The sequence below is a fragment of the Panthera tigris genome, chromosome A1 (genome assembly GCF_018350195.1).
Source record: "Panthera tigris isolate Pti1 chromosome A1, P.tigris_Pti1_mat1.1, whole genome shotgun sequence".
Taxonomy (NCBI): domain Eukaryota; kingdom Metazoa; phylum Chordata; class Mammalia; order Carnivora; family Felidae; genus Panthera; species Panthera tigris.
The window spans coordinates 90,728,706-90,749,627 of NC_056660.1; the positions used below are offsets into that span (position 1 = coordinate 90,728,706).

At 55.4% G+C, this 20,922-nt stretch overlaps 1 protein-coding gene across 1 annotated transcript in view; it reads left to right on the top strand.

Annotated features, from left to right (window-relative positions):
- The window catches only part of ADAMTS2 (ADAM metallopeptidase with thrombospondin type 1 motif 2), a 153,841-nt gene extending 134,871 nt beyond the window's left edge, over positions 1–18,970 (top strand). Inside the window, exons 14-20 of the mRNA XM_042999277.1 lie at positions 1,920–2,086; positions 4,031–4,190; positions 6,049–6,181; positions 6,935–7,142; positions 8,406–8,535; positions 9,357–9,446; positions 17,282–18,970. Of these exons, the coding sequence (XP_042855211.1) occupies positions 1,920–2,086; positions 4,031–4,190; positions 6,049–6,181; positions 6,935–7,142; positions 8,406–8,535; positions 9,357–9,446; positions 17,282–17,739 (1,346 nt within the window). The 3' untranslated portion in view covers positions 17,740–18,970. The remainder of the gene's footprint in view (positions 1–1,919; positions 2,087–4,030; positions 4,191–6,048; positions 6,182–6,934; positions 7,143–8,405; positions 8,536–9,356; positions 9,447–17,281) is intronic.
- Positions 18,971–20,922: the final 1,952 nt, after the last annotated feature.

Sequence of the window (20,922 nt, forward strand, 5' to 3'; positions counted from 1 at the left end):
GGCACGAGGCCGGCCTGAGGATGGGCTCACAAACTGCATTTGCATATTTTCAATTACCTTAATTTTAATTTTTTTAATGGTTATTTATTTTTGAGAGAGACAGAGACAGACTGTGAGCAGGGGAGGGGCAGAGAGAGAGGGAGACACAGAACCCGAAGCAGGCTCCAGGCTCTGAGCTGTCAGCACAGAGCCTGACGGGGGGCTCAAACCCATGAACCACAAGATCATGACCTGAGCCAAAGTTGGACACTTAACTGACAGAGCCACCCAGGTGATCCCTCAATTGGTTTAATTTTAAATTCAAGAGGTTCTACCTGGAATAGGGATTTCTGGCATCTCTTGAAAGTGTGGATGTTCTTCTAACAACTCTTCCTCTTCTCATGTGGCAGCCCCTGTCTGCCTGTGCCCTCTGTGCCCTCTGAGACAGCCTCACAGGGCTTCGCCCATCCTCACCCCACCTGCTGAAGACACCTGGACCCTACCTCCTGGGTAGTTGTGGGCTGGAGTCCGAAGTGATGCCAGGGGGCCACTGGGGAGATCCTGGACAAGTTCCTTCTCCCAGTTTGGGCCCCACCTTCCTCCTCATGCTCTGGAGCCCGGACTGGGTCAAGGGCTCCCAAACTGCCACTGTCTGGCACCCCCAGTGACACACGGCAAACACACCACTCTCTTATTAAAAGAGAGCACATTTTTCTTCCTTCCCTATTTTAAGAGGAAGCTTTGTATTGCTACCCAAAATGCAAACGCAGTACCACTTGCCTTAAATGGAAGATGAATCTAAAAGTTGATTCCCAAAAGAAAAGACACTTCTATCTAAAGGGTTTCCAGGGTGCCTGGGTGGCTCAGTCAGTTAAGCGTCTGACTTCAGCTCAGGTCGTGATCTCAAAGTTTGTGAGTTCAAGCCCCACACTGGGCTTTGTGCTGACAGCTCAGAGCCTGAAACATGCTTCAGATCCTTTGTCTCCCTTTCTCTGCCCCTCCCCTGCTCACACTATATCTATCTCTCTCTCTCTCTCTCAAAAATATATAAACATTTTAATTAATTAATTAATTAATTAATTAAGGGTTTCCTGCTGAAGGCTCCAGGTCTGAGACCTGGTCTCTCTGCACAGGAGGAGCCAGGGTTGGTGACCCGCTGAGGACCTACTGGCACCTGCTGAGGCTTTCTTTTATGGTGCGGACAGAGAGTGACAGGAGACTCGTGCAGAGAACGATTTCTTCATTCTGTGATCCTGGGATATTCATGCCTTGCTGAGGCCCTCCTAAAATCAACAGCGCCCCCCTAGTAGCTGCCTTCCACACAGTGGGGAGCATGGGGCTTCCTGGCCTGCTGTTTCTTGTCTCCTGAACACCTATTTATCCAGGGGGATTGCCAGTGGCCCATGCAACCCCCTGGCCAAGCCAGGCCTCTGAGGATGTGTGGGGAGCTGATGGGGCACTGTGTCGGGGTGAGAAGACCCTGTTTTTCAGCTGGACATATGCTCACCCTGTGGCAGGAAGCCCTCACCCCGCACTGGTGTGCAGCAGATGCCCTGCGCCCAGAAGGCTGGGGCGGGGTGCAGGGGGTAGTGGCTGTCCAAGTAGGGAGGTGGCCCTGACAGCTGCTGTGTGAAGCCCCTGCACCCCTGCGGCCTGTGGGGGCAGATCCAGGAAAAGACCCTGAGCGAGGCAAAAGGGTGAAGGTGGAGGGAAATCTAGTTCTGGCTGAGCAGCAGAGGGCAAGGTGGGCTCCCAAGGTGGTTTGGGCCATCACTGGCACGGACCCACCCCTGGAGAAGGGGAGCTGGGAGAGACGGGGCTCTGCTCCCCACTGCTCCCCTGACCAGTCCAAACTTGTGGACCCTGCCAGCCTCTCCCCCATGCCCCTGGCTCCTGCCCCTGAGTGATTATGGTGAGGGGCTGTCTTCTGCCATTCATAGCCGTCAAGAACCTGGAGACAGGCACGTTCATTTTAAATGAAGAGAATGACGTGGACCCCAATTCCAAATCCTTCATTGCTATGGGCGTGGAGTGGGAGTACCGGGATGAGGACGGCCGGGAGACGCTGCAGACCATGGGCCCTCTCCACGGCACCATCACCGTTCTGGTAAGTCGAGGAAGGGACCAGGCCCACCGCCCCCTGGCTGCCCAGTGGGGGTGCAAGCAGGCCACCGGAGGAGAGGTGGAGGGGGTGCCTGGGAACCCTGGACCTCCCTGCATCCTTCAGGCCACTCTCTGAACAGCCCCCCCCTGGCCTGCCCTTGGGACCAAAGGTCTCTATTGGTGTCTGACACGGAGCCTTGAGACATGAGACTCTGGGGTCGACTGGGTGACCTCAAACTCTGCCCTCTGAGGGTTTCAGTTTTCCCCTCCAAACGATATTCACGGCCACCTCTCAACAAGCCTATTTATGTCCGCCATCCCATCCAAATCTTGACCCAGGAATGACCCGCAGGATTCAGGCCATTAGACCACCAGACCCAGGTCACACTGGACTTTGTCCCTAAGCAGGATTAGGGACCCCAAGTCTTCTGAGTCCAAGGCTGTTCCTGGTGATAGAGTCCCAAGGGGGCTTGATGTTCTTGGGTTTTTTTTTAATTTAATTTTTTATTTATTTTTAATGTTCCTATTTATTTTTGAGAGACAGCAAGAGGGGGAGGGGCGGAGAGCGAGGGAGACAGAGGACCCGAAGCAGTCTCCATGCTGATGCAGGGCTCCAACTCATGAACCATGAGATCATGACCTGAGCCGTAGTCAGACACTTAACTGACTGAACCGGCCCCAGGTGCCCCTTAAGATTTTATTTTTAAGTAATCTCTCTACGTGGGGCTCGAACCTATAACCCTGAGATCAAGAGTTACATGCTCTACCAGCTGAGCCAGCCAGGGGGCCGGGGCTCTTGATTTTTGGATCGCTCTTTGAAAGTTCATTTAAGTTGCACAAGTGATACATTTTATTTGTGAGAAACGTAAAACACTAGAGATAAGGCTCAGGGCCCTTTAGCCCCTCTGCTAAGGCCAGTGCCCCATGGCACCTGAGCCTACCACCCAATACCAGAGCGTCCACCCGTGGGGCCAGCATGTTTTATGTATGTGTGTCACTCTGCTGACCTCACCTGCAGGGTCTTGCCAGCCCCAGAAGTGCCCATGGTGACCTGACTGTGCCCATGCATATGCAGTTGGGCCTCGGTATGTGCTGTGTCTGTCCTGGCACATTCACCTGCTTGCCAAAGTGTATTTGTCATCCCTGTGTCAATAGTGGTGGAGTTTTCATGGACATTCACAGTCATGTGCAGAGCAGTGAAGGATTTGAGTCATCCAGCATGCACGTTCTCAGCCAAGCTGGCACAAGGCTCTGCTCCCTGTAACCAAGGGGCCTGTCCCCACTATGTGTGCTGCCACGTTTTTCACGTTTTTTTATTTGGGGGGATGGTTCCACTGTTTAAAAATGGCCCCAAGCTTGGGGCACCCAGGTGGCTCAGTTAGTTGAGCATCCAAGATGGGCTCAGGTTCAAGCCCCGCATCAGGCTCTCTGCTGTCAGCAAAGAGCCTGCTTCAGATCTTTTGTTCCCCTCCCTCTCTGTCCCTCTCCGGCTCCCCTCTCACTCTCAAAACTAAATAAGCATTAAAAAAAATTTTTTTAATGGCCACAAGCTAGTGCCGAGTGCTGTCAGCTGTTCCTGAGCACAAGAAGCTAGGTGGTGTGCCCTGCAGAGGAAACACGTGTGCCAAACGAGCTGCATTCAGGCCTCAGTTCTAGTGCACTGGCCGTGAGGTCAGCATTAATGTCAACAGTATCGAGGAAGGTGGCTTTAAACAGAAACACACATAAAATAAGATTACGTATTGACAGTGAAAGCATCCTGATCCCTCGCAGGACCCTAGCCCTGTGCTCCCGTGAGAATTCAGCGTTCTGGGGTGCTTTCTAGAACATAACTAACCTCACATAATGAGAGCCGGCAGCTCATGTGCCTTGGCGTGAGTTTCTAAGCTGGCTGCCGAGGAAGGGTGAACAGTGGGGCAAACACCTTCGTGGCCATTTCTGGGCACAGGTCATCCCGCAGGGAGACGCCCGGATCTCACTGACGTACAAGTACATGATCCATGAGGACTCGCTCAACGTAGACGGCAACAATGTCCTGGAAGACGACTCTGTGGGCTACGAGTGGGCCCTGAAGAAGTGGACTCCTTGCTCCAAGCCCTGCGGTGGAGGTGAGGGGCCCCAGAGGTATTCAGGGCTGAGTGGGAGGGGTCTTCTGGGCAAAGGGCTTCCTGAGCCCACAGTACCCCGCTGCCTGCCTGACCTGAGTGAGGGATGTGCTAGGTATGAGCAGACTGGCCCCAGGGGCCAGAGAGTGAGGCAGTGGCCTGCCTGGGAGGGAGCAGAGGGTAGGCAAGAAGGGGGTACTCAGGGCAGCAGGCAGCCAGAAGGGCATGTGGGGGCTTGGATGTCACCCATGTGGACCTGCATCAGGGTGACGGAGGGGCTGGCCTGGCGGGAGGAAGGTTGGTGTGCAGGCGCTTGGGTGGATTACCACAGCCTCACGAGGCAGGTGACAAGGCAGGTGAGGAGGGACTTGGGCCGTGCTGGGGGTGGGTGAAGGGGCCCCCTCTGCGGGCCTTTGTTCATTCAGAAAGGTGTCCCTGCCCTCCTGGGGCAGGACTTCGTGCAGAGCGGCCCCACATGCCCTGGACCTCAAAGAGTCCACAGTTGGGTGGGACAGACAGACAGGCAGGAAGTTCTGGTCCACCCCATGTGGTCGCCGCTCCCTGGGAGCTGGACGAGATGAGAAGCAGAAGCAGGTGGCCAGGACAGACCTCCCTCAGATGCCACATGGGGTCCCACATCTCGAGGACAGAGAGGAGTTTACCAAAGTGGGGAGACCCATCCTGGGGCCCAGGCAGGTAGACGGCTCCTTCTGGAGTGCTCCCACCTGGGTGGATGGCACCCCAACATTCTGTTGAGCCTCCCTGCCCCCCTGGAGTTTTTCAGCAGCATGTCCTCCTGACTCTGTCTCCTATATGTCTCTTGGACCCATCTTCCCAGTCCTGGCTCATTCTTGCTCCCCAGCTGGCCCTTGTGTGTCCACTGTCACCCCCAGAGTGCCCTATTAAAGGTCCCTTGCTGGTATCCCTTCCTGGTGTCATTAAGTTTTAGCAGCTCCCTCTGCTCTTGGGAGAAAAACAAGATTCTCCTTATGGCCTCTGTGGTCCAGGCAGCTTGCTGACCTCTCCCACTGCACTGGTGCCCCCACCCCTTGCTCACCAGGCCCTGGCCACACTGGCCTTAGCTGCTTTTCCTGGACATGCTGTGTTCCTGCCTCAGGGCCTTTGCACAGGCTGCCTACTCCCCAGAAGCCACTCTACTGCCCTCTCACAAAATCAGCATCCTTCCATTCTCTGCTTTCTGGGACACCTCCAGACACCCAGATTAGAGCAGGCTGCAGACAGCCCCTGCGACACGGACACAGTCCCATTCTCTTGTGTCTTACCCACAGGCTAGGGTTTTGAGATCTTGCAGTTGCTGACATATTGGGCTCTACAGTTCTCGTGGGGGCTGCCCTGTGCAGTGTAGGATGTTGAGCAGCATCTCTGGCCTCTATTTGCTAGATGCAAGTCACACCCCTTACCCTGAGTGGTGACAACTAGGTGTACCAGATATTGGCAGATGTCAAAATTGCCCCATTTGAGAACAGCTGCCCTAGGCTATGGTGGGAAGAGGCCATGTTTTTATGTTTAGCCACCTCCGGGCTCATCCTGAGTCCTCAGTGCATGTGAATTCAAGATGGATTAAATGGCTAAGTGATGGAGAGGAAGTAGAGCCTTCCATTCTGCCCCAGGGAGGCAGCTTAGAGGCCAAGGAACAAGATGGCCACTCTCCCTGGGCTCTCCCCTCGCTCCCCTGGGGTACTGGGTGGACACTAGGCCGCACGTCTCCAAGGCCTGCCTCTGGCACACTGCCCCACCTCCCACCCCATCAGAAGGCTAGGCTGAATGGGGCTGAAGCTGCTCTCCACACCCCCTGGAGGCCGCACTTGCCCCATGAGCCCCCTCGAGCTCTTCTCTTCAGGCTCCCAGTTTACCAAGTATGGCTGCCGCCGGAGGCTAGACCACAAGATGGTGCACCGAGGCTTCTGCGACGCCCTCACGAAGCCCAAAGCCATCCGCCGGGCTTGCAACCCACAGGAGTGCTCCCAGCCAGTGTGAGTTCCCCGGGGCCCCCCAGCTCTCCCAGCCCAGGGTCCCATGAGACAGGAGAAGGCCGACCCCCGGGGCTCCTGTGGAAGGAGGTGCGGGATCCAGGCCCTGAGCAACTCTGGGCCTCACATTCCCTGCGACGTTTGGTGGATTCTTTCTCCCTCCCCCCATTTCATGGAGTCTAAGATGTCATAGGCTGTATGGTGCATCCTTGCCTCGGACCTACCGCGCTGAAACTATACCACACATCTTAGACGTTGTGACGTGTGGTAATGCTCGCATGGGAAACTGAGGCTCAGAGGGTACTGGCCTTGCTTCTGGTCCTGTGGTAGATGTCTCCCAGGCAGCTCATTGCAGCGGTGGCGGTCTTGACCTTCCGGCCCAGATTCCCTTTGCGGGGCCCCCAGGGGAGAAGAGGGCTGGTAAACGGGCACATGGGGCTGCATGGGGTGGGTGCTGGCAGAGTCCACACTGCTGCCCTGGAGGGTTTGTGATGTTGGCAGAAGCTGAGAAGGGACAGATCTGGGGCTCTCTGTGCCCTCCCCCCCCCCCCCAGTCCAACCAGGGTATCCCAGCAGTGGGTGACTGTCACCTGCAGGACCTCGGACAGAGGCACGGCCAGGCTCTAGGACATCTTTGCAGAACGGGAAGATGCCTGGGGTGGGGGGGTGGGGGCGGGAAGCAGGCTGCTGCCATTGCTCTGGCCAGCTTTTTGGGGGTGGGGGGTGGGGGGTTGACCTGTTGCTCTGCCCCCACAGGTGGGTCACAGGGGAATGGGAGCCTTGCAGTCAGAGCTGTGGGCGGACGGGCACGCAGGCTCGCACCGTGCGCTGCATACAGCTGCTGCACAACAACACCACCCGCTCCGTGCACACCAAACACTGCAACGACGCCCGGCCCGAGGGCCGCCGGGCCTGCAACCGTGAGCTCTGCCCTGGCCGGTGGCGGGCCGGACCCTGGTCCCAGGTAAGCGGGCCCCGTGTCTTCAGCCCCCAAACCAAGCTTGCGGGGGATTGAGGGGGTCAGGGAGCTCCACCTCAGTCTGGATGCAGTCCCTGCCCCGGGCCACATCCTGTAGGTCTCAGGGCACCAGTGGGGCTGCATGGCCAGTGCTCTGTCGAGAGACCAAGTAGAACGTGTCCACTCTGTAGGGCAGAGGCTGCCAGGTGCTACGGGAACCTGGAGTCCTAGGAGATGGAGGGTGGCCTGGACTCCAGGATATGAGGGGAGACCTGTGCTCTCATCCCTGAGGGCAGAGAAGGCCGGCCAAGCTTGCAGGAGGGAACATGAGCACGGGAGGCCTTGGACTTGGGCTGCAAAGAACAGTAAGGATGGTCTCGGGCTCGAGGAGCAGTCTAGGGGCAGGGCTGAGGTGACATGAGCAGGCCTGGGGGGTCGGGGTCCCCAACCCGACCAGCCTCGGGCTCACTGATTCATTGCAAGGACTCCCAGGACTGAGAAGTTGTTGTACTCACAGGTACAGGGTATTTCAGTGAAATCACAGTACAGTCAGCAAAGGGGAAAAGTGTGTGGCAAAGTCCAGAGGAAGCCAGGCACAAGCTTCCAGGGGTCTCCTCCCTGGGCTCCCAGGGACACCCTGGATTCTGTCAGCAACAGTGTGTGATGCCACACGTGAAATGCTGCCAGCCAGGGAAGTCCACGTGAGCCCAGGTGTCCAGGGTCTTCACTGCATGGCTGACACTGGTTAGTCAGGTGGGGAGCTCACGGTAAATCACACTATTGGTACAGACTAACCGGCCAGACCAGTGCAGTGTGACCCGAGGCCTTGAGTCTTGCAGAAACACTCTTACCAGAGAGAACACTCCAAGAACTTGGTTCCCCAGAGCTTCCCAAGTGCCAGTCTTGAAAGCAGGCCTTCCTTGGCACTCTGTAGGGTTTGAGCAATCTGGGTCGGCCGTGTCAGCCCGTCCCCACACACAAGGTGAGGACTTGAGAATTCTCCCTGGGCCAGGCTGGGCTGAGCTGTGAGCCAAGCCAGGAGTCTGGGTGTGATGGCTTCTGCTGGCCTGTCCCCAAGCAGGGTGGTGGAGCCTCCAGAGATGGAGGTGGCTGCTGGAGGCTGGACAAGGCAGGACAGGCCTCTGACACATCCTCTACCCTCTGCCCCTCACTACCTTCTGCGTGTTACAGGGTTACATGTGTGGGGAGCTCTTTCAGGCCCAGCCAACCATGGGTTGGGGGCCCTGACCGATGACTCTCCACCTGCAGTGCTCTGTGACCTGTGGCAATGGTACCCAGGAGCGGCCAGTGCTCTGCCGAACGGCGGATGACAACTTCGGGGTCTGCCAGGAGGAAAGGCCTGAGACAGCCAGGATCTGCCGGCTGGGCCCCTGTCCCCGTAAGCCCCCCATCCCAGCCCCCAGTGTACAGCGGGTCCAGGGTGAGGGGGGCTGGTCCAGGCGAAGGCACCTCTCCCCACAACTGGCCAGACTCAGCATCTGTGAACCGGAAGGAGAAGCTGAGCCCTCCCAGGCCAGCGCAGGGATCGTTCCCCAGTCAGAAATGGAAGGGACTCTGCCATGCCTTCCTTGCTGGCACTCCCCGTTGGTCTGGGAGACAGAAGCAGATTCATGGTGACCACACAGTGGGGCTCAGCCAAATGTGGCACCCATGCCCATGTGAGCAGGGCTGCCTGTGGGAGTAGGGGGTACCCGTGGAAACTGGGGGTGCCTAGTGCCCTCTGAACAACCAGAACACCATCTGCGTGCAGACACCTTGCCAAGTGCCATGTGCATCACCTCTTTTGGTCCCAGAAATAGCTCAAGCCGTAGACCCCACCATGAATCCCATCTACACAGGAGGGCATTCAGGGAGGTCAGATGCGCCCACCCAGCTGGGCAGGGGGATAGATCCAGGATTCACCTACTCCCCATGTTCCTGGGAAGCAGGCCTGGTGGGCCTGCTGGGAGCAATGCAGCGATAAGGAGGTGTGGCAGAGCCTTGGTGCTAGGTTGTAGCTGAGACCCAGGAGGCACGGTGGGGGGTGGGGGCGAGCAGGAGGACTGGGCGGCTAGAGCCCACCTGTCTGAGGGGTTTTTGAATGCCGAGCTAGGGTGTCAGGGCCCTGGATGCCTGGGGCTATGGAGTGTCTCTTGCCCGGGGTGACGGTGCAGCCCAGCGTGGGGCCATGGCAGCCACAGCCCCTCCTCTTCCCTCTAGGAAACATCTCTGATCCTTCCAAGAAGAGCTACGTGGTTCAGTGGCTGTCCCGACCGGACCCCGACTCTCCAGTCCAGAAGACCTCGTCAAGTAACCGGCCCGTTTATAACTCTGCCTCTGCCCTCCAGTGCATGCCCTGCGCCCTGTGGAGCTTGCCGTGGGCTCCCCTCCTCTCTTTCTATGGAAAACTTCCCTGACTCTTCCTGAGCGCTCTCTCGGTTGAATCTGATTTCTCCGGGCCTCTGTGCTCGGCAGTCTCCTTTGGAGCCGCCCAGCCGGCTGCCTGGCCGGGAGGGCCCGCCTCTGCAGAGGCGTGGCCACAGGGCAACTGGCCTCTTGTGGGAGGCCGGGACCTGGTTGGTGATGGCGTGTAAAGGGGCAAAGATCTGTCTTGGTGCTGGAGGGGCCAGAGGCCAGAGTGCAAATGTGACCACTTGGTGACCACGTCTCGGGGCCACATCCCTGCAAGCTGGAGCTGCAGGTCAGAAGTCAAGGGGCAAGCCCACCGGTCCCCTTTCAAACACCGCCCACCAGCGAGGCGAGGCCAGAGAGGCTCTGGGGCGTGTTTTGTGCCGCTGAGCTGGGTGGCCCGGCCCTGAGATTCCGGGGGCGCGTCGGGGGCTTCCCGGTCGCCTCTGCTGTTGCTGCTGCTGCTGACCCTGTGCTGAGTGTGTCCTCCTGACTTGTGTGACTGTGGCCTGCTTCCTGTGGCCTTTGCGTCCAACTTACACAGCCCTTGGCCACCCCCCTCCCTGAGCCCCATCCCCTCACGGGTTTGGGTTAAACAGAGACGGCGGGGAACGTGTCCCTCCAGTGGGACACTGGGACACACCGCCCCTTCCATTCTCTGTCCATTAGCTCCAATGGCCTTTTCTCATCGTGCACACATGACCCCATCCATAGAGGTGAGAGATTGAGAGAGAGGTTGAGAGAGAGAGAGAGAGAAACTGATGTGGATGCGGCCACCTACCAGTGTGAACAACTACAGAATTACCTCAATTTTTATTGCTTTTTTGCTTAGATAAAACTATGTAGAAAATGCCTTAAAGTTGAAAGGTAACAGATTTGGCTGCTAAGTCCAGCTTCAGAGCAGGGACGGGATCCAGGTATAGGAAGCAGGCAGTGGCAGGCCCAGGGGGAGGCAGTCCCGCTCATCCACTTTTCGCCCAGAGTAAGGTTTCCCAACCCAGAGGGCCTGACTCCCCTCTGGCCCTGGCGTCCTGTGCAGGGGACCCAGGTGTGCTGGCTCCAGCCAACACTGCGGAGAAGAGACCCACTCTGAGGCCATGCGGCCAGTCGGCACTGACTGTTTGCTGAGCCCCCCACCCCTATCCTGGGCGCTCCCCCAGTGCTGCCTTACCCAGAAGGCAGTGCGCCCGGCCCCTGGTGTGACCCATGTAGCGCCCCCGCCCCAGCCCCCCTGCCACCTGCTAATGGCATCCCTGGGACCAGCACCCAGCCTCCTCCCTGGCTCCAACTACTGTTATGTACATACTCGGTGTGTAACGCGTACTAATTCTCACGACTGTTAACTTCCAACTTTGACTAGGCCACGCGAGTGACTCTGACTCTGGGAAGGTGCAATACGGTCCTGGGCATTGTGCTCTCTGTCTATATGCACTTTGGTTTATCAGGGATATTTTATTAGTGTTTTGTATGTATCCAATGACGTAATTAACATAGGCTCCATTGTCGTCGCTTTTCCGGTTTTTTTATGAGACAAAGTTTAGTGTGTGCCAAAGTGACTGTGGAAATGACCTTTTCTCCTCACTAATGATGGAAAGACTTTCCTGTCATGCATCCCACAAATAAACTCAATAAAAGTTCAGTGAAACTGGGTGCTTGGGTTTGGCACGCTGCTGGCTCCTTCTCTTCGCCTCCATAGCTGACGGCGCTGGCAGACCTGCGGGGACCCTTCTGTCGCATTAGTGACCGGGTTTCCGCTTCCAGTGACTCCCGCCGCCCCCCCATCCCCCTGCGCGATGTGGATATGTAGGGTCCCTCCCCCACTGAGGTGCATACCCCTGTCCCCAGGCATTTTTCAAAATGTGACAGCGGCCCATGAAGACACTCCACTATGATTTTGACTTTCGACTCATTCGTGCTGAATGAGCCCCTTTGTGGGAACGTCTGGGTTCTCTCCCCACAGATGGAAGTTTTTCACCATTGGGAAAGGGTCCCGGGGTGGGTTTCCCCCACCTCTGGGATCAGTGGAGTGGGAATGTGGGGTCAGTAGCCCAGATAGTGCTGGCCCAGGTCACCGCCCCCCAAGCCACCATTGGGCCACTGCCACCCGTTCAGGGAGGGAGAGGTACCCATCTGGCCCAGGTCGGGGGCGTGGGGCGGGAGAAGGGCCAGGCAGCGGCAGCTCCGGGCACCTGGCCTGTGCTCAGCCGTGCCCGCCCGCATCTCCACAGGCCTCGCGTCAGAAGCTGCAGGGCCTGGTGCATTGGCTCACCTCTGACAAAGGCCAGACAGCAGGTCGGGGTCCAACAGGGACCTCCTATCAGCGGGCTTCTCTCTCTTCCCTCTCCTATGGAGGGGATCCCGTGCCACAGAGGAGGGAGATCCTGAGAAAAGATGACATGGGGCCATCCGGTGTCATGGAAACAGTCGTGGAGTCACAGGGCCAGGTCCCGGGGCGCCAGCCTGCCAGTGCAGGTCACGGTAGCGTGGCTGAATTCACTCTGCCTAGAGCTCTGGTCACTGAAAGGAATCCCAGCTCCAGAGACACAAGACCTTGAGAGACACAACTTCCTCTGAGAGAGCCGCGTCCACGCAGTGTCCCTTCCCAGATGGATCAGGAGGAATCCCCATGGAAGGGGCTTCCAGGCCAGAGCTGCAGGCAGGCCACCGACAGCCCAGGGGACCACACCAGGGACAGTCGGGGTACGTGAGGGCCCCGCTGGGGGGCCCACGCTCCTGTACCCTGTGGCATAACCTTTTTGGATGGGGAAATGCTGCATGAGGCTCAATTGAGAAAAAGAGAGAACCAGGTTTTCTCCATCCTAGCCTTTCCCGAAGCGTAGGACACAGGGAGGTTTAATTCAGAGGGTGCATAAATGTGGCCTGAACTCCCCCGCCTCTGAGCAGCCCCTTCCTAGTTCCCTTCACCCTTCACGACGCCGGCACCCCCCTCACACTTGCTCGCTCTCTGCAGCCCGGAGCTGTGCACGCGAGAGGGTCTCCCTTGCCATTTGAGGAATTAAACTTTGGGTGAAAAGTTTGTTTTCCTAATTAGGGTCACCTTTATTGATCACTGCTACTTGCCCGTGAATGGTGGTAGTGTAAGGTTTTCTTCTAAAATAAATGTTAAGTTAAAGAAAAAAAAGACATTAATTTAAAGGAGGAAACACAGGCAGGATTTGGCTCGAGCCAAGATTGGTGGGAATGGCCCACAAATGGCTTCAGTCTATGAGAAGGGGTTTACTCTCAATGGTTTGTTGTTGGCTGGAAGACAATAGGTCTTGCCAATTCATTGCTACCGGAAATGGCTGAAGACCAGGTACTAGGACACCGAAATCTTATTCTTGATGTAGTACAGATGCTTTGCGGGTCAGTGCCTCTGGCCACATCATGGGCCCTTTGGTGGTGTACTTCCCCTCATCTCGGAGGGCTCTCTGCTCAGTGATAAAACTGTTGGCATCCTTTTAAGAATGATTGGCACCTGGGTGGCTCAGTCGGTCGGGTGTCCGACTCTTGATTTCAGCTCAGATCATGATCCCAGGGTTTGTGAGTTTGAGTCCCACATTGGGCTTTCTGCTGACAGCGTGGAGCCTGCTTAGGATTCTCTCTCTCTCCTCTCTCTCTCTCTGCCACTCCCCCACTTGCACTGTCTCTCTCAAAAATAAATAAACCTTAAAACAAAAAAAAAGAATGGTTCAGCAAGGGCAGGGGGCACCTGGGTGGCTCAGTCAGTTAAGCATCCGACTCTTGATTTCAGCTCAGGTCATGAGATCATGGGTTTGAACCCTGTGTCGGGCTGTGCACTGACAGCATGAAGCCCACTTGGGATTCTCTCTCTCCCTCTTTCTCTGACCCTTCCCCACTTGTGTGTGTACTGTCTCTCTCAAAATGAATAAACTTCAAAAAAAATTGGGAATGATTATTTTGAAAAAGTTTCTAGGGTAATATTAGCATAGCCAAACTCCTGGCCTGTGGCTTTCTTAACTCTTTATTCATTCATTATCTTCATTTTTAAAAACTTAAAGCAATGCAGCTACCATGCAGAGGAAAATAGACATAGAAGTCCAACCTGTAGGGCAGGTGAAGAGAGGCGCCCTGGAGACGGGGACCCTTGGCCCCCCAGCTGTCACCTGCCTGTTAGTTCCAAATCGTCCATTCACTCAGGGACATTTGTTCAGTGCTTTCTGTGTGAGGCTCTGACTCGGGCACTGGGAGGCTGCTGAGCTCCCGACCACAGGTCGGCAAACTTTTCTCTGAAGGGCCAGACAGTAATGGTTAAACCTTATGTACAAAACCAGGTGGAGGCACCCACTTGGGCCATGGGAGTAGCTGGCTGACCCCTGCCCTCTACAGAGGGGATGCTGGTTTCCCAGGATCTCAGCCTGGGGGGAGAGAAGTGAGAGGGAGGCTTAAGTCATTTATGTGAAGAAGGCGGCACAGGTGACAGGGGAGGGTGCTGCTGTGGGGCCAGGGTGGCCCCACTCCCGGCAGCATCACCAGGCCTGGCTCTGTGTTTGTCGAGGCCCCTGCCCCCACCATGTCCAGCCGGGTTGGACAGTCAAAGCCAGGGGTGGGAGGACACCACCCCCTGCCTTGTCAGAAGTCTCGTTGTGTCTCTGGAGGGCTGTGATCAGTGGTTTTTACACCTGGTGGCTGCCAGAAAGGGGAGAAGGGTCAGGGGGTGGGGAAGGGGCCAGGTGGGGCTCCAAGCACCCCCGAGCTTCAAATAGGACCACTCCAATTTCCTCTGTCTCATACACTGGTCATCTGTAAGATTTTATCTGAGCGTCCCAGGATCTTCTCATGTGATTTCTGGAATCGGCCCTTAGCACGAGGCCACTTGCCTTTCCCCCTCCACATCTTGAGCCTGCTTCTGGCTCTCTAGGTTGGGAAGGCCAAAGCTCTTCCTGAACAGCTGATCTGTGTTTACCTCTTTCACCTTGTGCATCACGCAGTCTGGCACATTTCCTCCTGATTTGGGCCACTCAGAAGGTTAGAGTCAAAGTTGGGTCCACCTCTCGTGGTATGTGCCTCTCTGTGTTCTTCATGCCTATCATGTTACTATTTTAAAATCCATAATTTCCCTGTTTTGGACTTCCTCTGTTATTCACGTGTGTCTTTTTTCACATTGATATATTTCTGCATTGTCTGATTCACTGGTCTAGGCTCTGGGGCTAGAGAGGCATCTAAATATAGCTTGGGGCTCTGCCCTGTGGAACTTACTGGATAATGAAAACAGGTGACAGACACCTTATCTGACAACTAAATGTGAACTTGCCAACTGGGATAGAGTGTTGGGAGGGAGAGAACTTCCCAAGGGAGGGCAGGTGATTCTTGCCCGGAGATGTGTTTCAGCTGAGCCTAGAGGAGGAGAGGAGAGCAACTGAAGGAAGACAGAGGGGGTGGCCACAGTATGTGCAAAGGCCCTGTGGCGAGGAGGAGCCCAGTATAACGTAGGGGGTCCAAGGCCTGAGTGAAGCTGGAGAGGTGAAGGAGACAGGTCCTCACCCTAAAATCAATGAGGGGCAATGCAAGGGTTTCAATCAGGACAGTGACATGGTCACACCTTCAGTTGAAAAACAGCATTCTGACAAGAGCAGGATAGTGAACAAAAAGGAGAAAGAATTGAGATAGGTCAGCAGAAAGGAGGCTCTTACCACAGTGCAGACAAGAGGCAAAGCAGCTTGACTGATGGAGGTGGGAGAGAGGGGAAATGGACACACCTGAGAGTGTCTAGGAGGAAATACCAACAGACTTGGGAGTGAACAGACGGGGTGTGCCTGGGGTTCGGCTTATGCCCTGGAAAGGCCATTCTCTGAGACAGGTGGTGCCAGCCAAGGCCCTGGGTTGCACTGGGCATGTGGAGTCTCAGGCACATTTGGGACCACAGGGGTTAGGGGACTGTCCTATAGGCAGTCCTATCCGAGAGTCTGAAGCTCCAGGAATTTGGGGTTGGTGTCCGGTCAGGTGGGTCACCAGCCTGGAAGGGGAAATTATAGGCTGGAGCAATGGGCAGGCAGCGGGCACCATCAGAACCTCCTGAATGGAAGAGGACCTGCTTATCTGTTACTGTGAGAAGTTTCTGTGGGCTAGCAGAGTCACAGACGTGGGTGTAGACAGTGCCCCGTGTTGGTGCACAGAGTAACTGCATCAGATGTGGTTTCTACCCATGGCTGCCTCTTCCTTCCCTTTGTCCTTCCCTCTTTCCTCCCCACTTCCTTTCTAGGAGACAAGGTCAAGGAGGGAGAGGGAGAAAAAAAGAGGAATGCGGCAGAGGTTGTGAGGGAAAGGTTTGAGATGCTCACTGCGGGGCTTGGGGGGCGGGGGGCTCAGAGGGTGGCTGAACAGAGAGACACAAGTAGGCAGGTGGGCCCAGTGAGGCCAGGGATCAGGAATTTACACCGATCTGCTATTCCCTGTTATGTTGTCATAATGACTTATTCTCTCATGTTGAATGAATTCCTGCAAATCCTCTCAAATTCTGTGGAGTGAGGTGGTGAGGGAGAGGGAGGAGGGGAAGGAATTTGGGAAGAAGACAGGGAGAGAGAGTAAGAGCAAGAACAAGGGTAGGAGGGGTTGTGTGGTTAGAACAACAGCTGACCTTGAACCACACGGGTTTGAACTTCACCAGGCCACTTACACATGGGATTTTTTTTTGATAAATACAGCACAGCACCCTAAATGTGTGTTTCTCTGCCTTACGATTTCCTTAATAACATTTTCTCTTCTCTGGCTTACTTTATTATGAGGATACAGTATATACTACATATATCATACAAAATCTGTGTCCACCCTGCTGTTTGTGTGGTCGGGAAGGCTCCTGGGCAAAGTAGACGGCTAGTAGTTAAGTTTGGGGCCAGTCAGATGTTGTATGTGGATTTCCAACTGTGTGGGTGGGGGTGGGGTGGCACCCCTAACCCCCACGTAGTTCAAGGGTCAACTGTGATACAGCTGCAGACAGTTGGAGCCCAGCCAGGAAGAAAACAGCTGTGCAGGGAGAGACACTGCCCTCTATAGAGGCTAGACCGCGGTGGCCGGCTTCTTGGGCAGGAAGGAAAGGAAAGGAAAGGACACACCGGGCGGGAGGACGAGCCTGTGTGAAGGGACCGGGTTTTGGAGCAGTCTGTTGGGGGATGGCCAGGAGCCCAGGGTGGCGGGGCTGTGCGGTGGAGGCAGCAGTGAAGGGACATGAGGCTGGTGGGTAAGTCAAGGCAAGGGGAAGAAAGCCCAGACAGGTTTGGGTGAGGATGGGAACATATTGTGCAGGAAATGTGGTGAGGCTGCCGCCAAGTCTCTTGGATTTGTTCTATCGGGTTTCAGAAATCGGTCCCCTCAGGTTCAATTTTGTCATAGTTAACGGCCTAAAGATGACTGCAGGGCCGAACTCCGCCACAGGATCTCATTGGGGTTACCAGTGGGATGTCAGAGATGAATCTGACGCAGTCCCATTCTTTCACAGGAATCATTCCCCAGGCCTCATTTCTGTCTGGGACTCCGAGAGATACAGAAAACCCCAGGGGCCTGCCTGGAGGCAGGGAGCACTGCTCACAGCTTGTGTGGCCGCGCTCTGCTGCAGCGCTGCTGACATCAGGACCACACGCACTTTCCGCGTGAGCTCGCTTGCCTCTGTGCTGTCTCTGGGCTCTTTCAAACGCCTCCTCCTGCTTCCCCTGGGGGGAACGAGGCCCCCCCACCTTATCCTGTCCTTTGGTTATGTGCTTCCCGCTTTTCTCTTTCAGAGGCCCGCTGCCAAGGCGACAAGTCAATGTTCTGTAGGATGGAAGTCTTGTCGCGCTATTGCTCCATCCCAGGCTACAACAGGCTGTGCTGCAGATCCTGTAACCTGCACGACAACCTCACCGATGTGGATGACAGGGCGGAGCTGCCACCTGGGAAGAACAACGACATTGAAGACCTCGTGCCCACCCTCCCAGTGCCCACCCTCGTCATGGAGGTGCGGCCTCCGCCGGGCACGCCCTTGCAGGTGCCCCTCAACACTTCCAGCGCCAACGGCACTGAGGATCACCCAGACACCAACGCAGTCGACGTGCCCTACAAAATCAACGGCCTGGATGAGGAAGGCCAGCCGCCCAACCTGATCCCTCGACGACCGAGCCCGTATGAAAAGACCAGAAACCAGAGAATCCAAGAGCTTATCGATGAGATGAGGAAGAAAGAGATGCTCGGGAAGTTCTAATAAAATGGAAAGATAGCATCAATAGCATTTTTTTTCTTGCTTATAGATTATATTCCATGGGATGGCAGATCGTGGAGAGGAAGTGAAAATGTCTGATTCCAACAGGTTTTAAGAAAACAAAGAGGAGAATGACATAAACATCTATACATGTGGTTGTGAGCGCGGGGCAGCTAGGTTCACGCATGTGTTTGTGTCCCAGCTCTGGAATGTTCTAAGTCCTGTCCTGGGGTTGGGTGTGGAGTGGGGAGAGGAAACACGTGCCCCAAGTTTCTGAGCAGTGATTGGGAATCTTCCTGTCCTTGGTGGTGACAGCCCTTCTGGAGAACATTCTGGAGAAATGTTCTGCAGGAACATTTCCTACCAATCCCCAGACCGAGGCACAAGCCCCATGGGGAACTCTTATTAGGAGAAACAGTGATTTGTTTACTAATTGACCAGTCACTGAGATGAGCACAATGAAGTGGAGGCCGTGAACTTGAAAGTCCGTGACGTCAAGGGCCAGGCAGGTGTTGAGGATGAGTGTGGCAGCCCATGGGGGACTGTGACCAACCTGAGAGCCGCACCCCACTAGTGCTGCTTTTGGGTTCCAGCCACTGCTGCCTCTGTGACCGCAGGCTCCTGGGGCCAGATAGGGTGCTTTCAGTAGAAGTCTAGATTTGCATGCGAAATCCTCAATCCTAAAAGTTCAACCCAAAATATTTCCGGGGGGCGGGGGGGTTCTGGAAGGTCTTTTAGGGTCTAGAGCCACCAGTCTGCAGCCTCTGGTCTCCAGGCTCGGCCAGATGCAGTCTCTCGAAGTAACGACTTAAGGAAGGAAAGCCATCTGGCCCGACTGGCGCTCAGGCACTGTGTTTGACTCAGCCCACCCTGAGCTGTGAAGCTGTCTACTTCTTCCCCAGAAGGTACGGAGAATCCTGTAACTAACTGGACTTGATCTGAACAGTGGGCTGCCTTTCCTACAGGAGGAGAAGACCGCAGGGTGCACTCTCTGGCTCTCCCAGGCCTCTTTCCTATTGGCCCACCCGGCCTGCGTGCTGCCTCTTGGCCAGCCTGGCCTTGGCCCCGGGGCTCCCCAGGGGAGGCTCTCCCTCCCCAAGTGCGTTGGAAGAATGAGGGGGGCATGCGCTCTGCTGGATAGTCCAGCGACTTTCCCAGAGGGGAGAGAAGGGGAGTGGCTGTGCTCTGGGTTCTGAGATGGTGCTCTGCCTGCTCAGGTTTGCTCCTAAAGACGAAGGCCAGCTTCTATTGCCTGCAGGGATGGGGCGGGGGGGGGGGGTGGGGGGTGGGGTGGCCTTGCCCTGTCTCGCCCTGCTCCATTCCTTGGCAGTTCTAGCAGTGAACTGTAAGATTTGGCCTCCCATGAGAAGCATGGGGTGGGGGGTGGGGAGAGGGGAGAGCCTGCTTTATCTTGTGCTGCTCCTAAGCTTTGACAACTTCTCTTTTCGGCATAATGGTGCTTTGTGAGCAAGATGTGAATGGAGAGAAGCAGGAAAGGAGGGGGAAGGTGGATGGGAGGATGGCGACTAATTTTTACCTCTCCCTGCATTGGTATTTTGTGAACATGTGGCTTGCTTAAACTTCCCCAAATTACGAGACCCAGGGGGCACTTCAGCTGCTTAGCTGGGCCAAGCCTGACACATGATTCTGAAGCTTTTTGTGTCTAGGAAGGTTCTAGAGCCTTTATATTCTCACCAGTCATAGATTTTAGAGAGCTCTTTTCTGTTTCGTTCCCCATTTTATGGATGAGAACACTGAGGTTCAGGAGAATACCATGATGGCTACTTTATACTGAGTCTGAGGTGCTAGGTATGTTTGATTCTGTGCATGCGTGCGGGTGTGTGTCTGTGTGTGATCTAGGGCCAAAGTGAGGGTGTAGGAACCAGTGAGAGCGATATCTGGGATGATGCCTACCTTCCGACTGGGCGGTAACTAGCCTCCCCAACCCCCGCCTGTGCCAGCCGCCTCCCTCCTCTCTGCCATCTTGTCCCACACATACTCCTGCATGTGCTGGTGTCTCAGAGGAGCTTGCTGGCTTCTAAGAAGCAAACTGGAGAAAACATTCTTGGAGATCTCTCACGGTATCACCTCTTTGACAGATGTGGTGTAACGTATTTTTGCAATCCTGTCTCTCTATAATCAGGAAAGGGGTGTCTCAGCTTTCTCTCACTGGTTGACCCCTGGCAGCTGGTGCTATTATTCACAGGCTGAAGGACTGGGTAGCTCTTGCTTGGGTCTGTCCTGGGATGCAGAGGAAATTCAGGGTGACTGACCCTCACCAGAGAGTATCTCTCAGTTTACCCAGCCTGGGGGCCTCAGGATGGGAACAGTCCATTCCCAGATCCCAACAAAGCAGGGCTGCATGTCTCGGGGACTGGAAGCCTTTGGAGAGAGGCCCCAGGTGGGACACCCCCAGGGTACCTGTCTTCTTCTGGAAGGAGGGACATGCCCCCTGGGAACTGTAGGCCGGCATGGCCACCACCCCATGTGTCATACTCAGTACCTGGGGCCATATACCCACAGGGCTCTCTAGAACTAGACAGTCCTCAGGGGTCTCTCTGTCTAAGGAACACAGGGTTTACCAGACTTCGAGAAACTCATCTCCACTGAGCTTGGGACCAGTCGGAGAGCCAGCTTAGCCACAGTCCCATGACCTTTCAGAGCCGGCATCCATGTCGGGGGGCTCCCACAGCCTGCAGGCCAAGAAGATTTCCTAGCTGACGTTCTGGAACAGCACGCTGAGAACTCAGAGGTCCCCTCTGACTGCGGCTCCAGAAAACTACGTTTGTGGGGAGACAACATGCTGGGGTTTGGGGACTTGGCTCTCTGATCTACTCCTTTTGGAAAACCCATGGAATTTCCTGTATAAGCCTTTTGTTTGTATTTTAAGGTTGTTTGTTTGGAGTCTATACATGGTGCTCAGCAGCAGTCTCTATCAGGTGAAGCATGATGACTATGTAGCCAGGCAGCCGCCGCACGAAAAATCATCATGGTGCTGAACTCAAATCACAGCATTTTATCTTATCCATCACAGCAATCAACGTATTTGTTTTCTGTATAGAAAAATTTGGCTTCTTGATTTTATAACTTATTAAAATCGAAATGTCTGTGTATTTTGCACACCATGCCTGCGTTTGTTTGTTACCTTGACTACACTACCCATGTCTTCAGCCTACACTTGGGTGG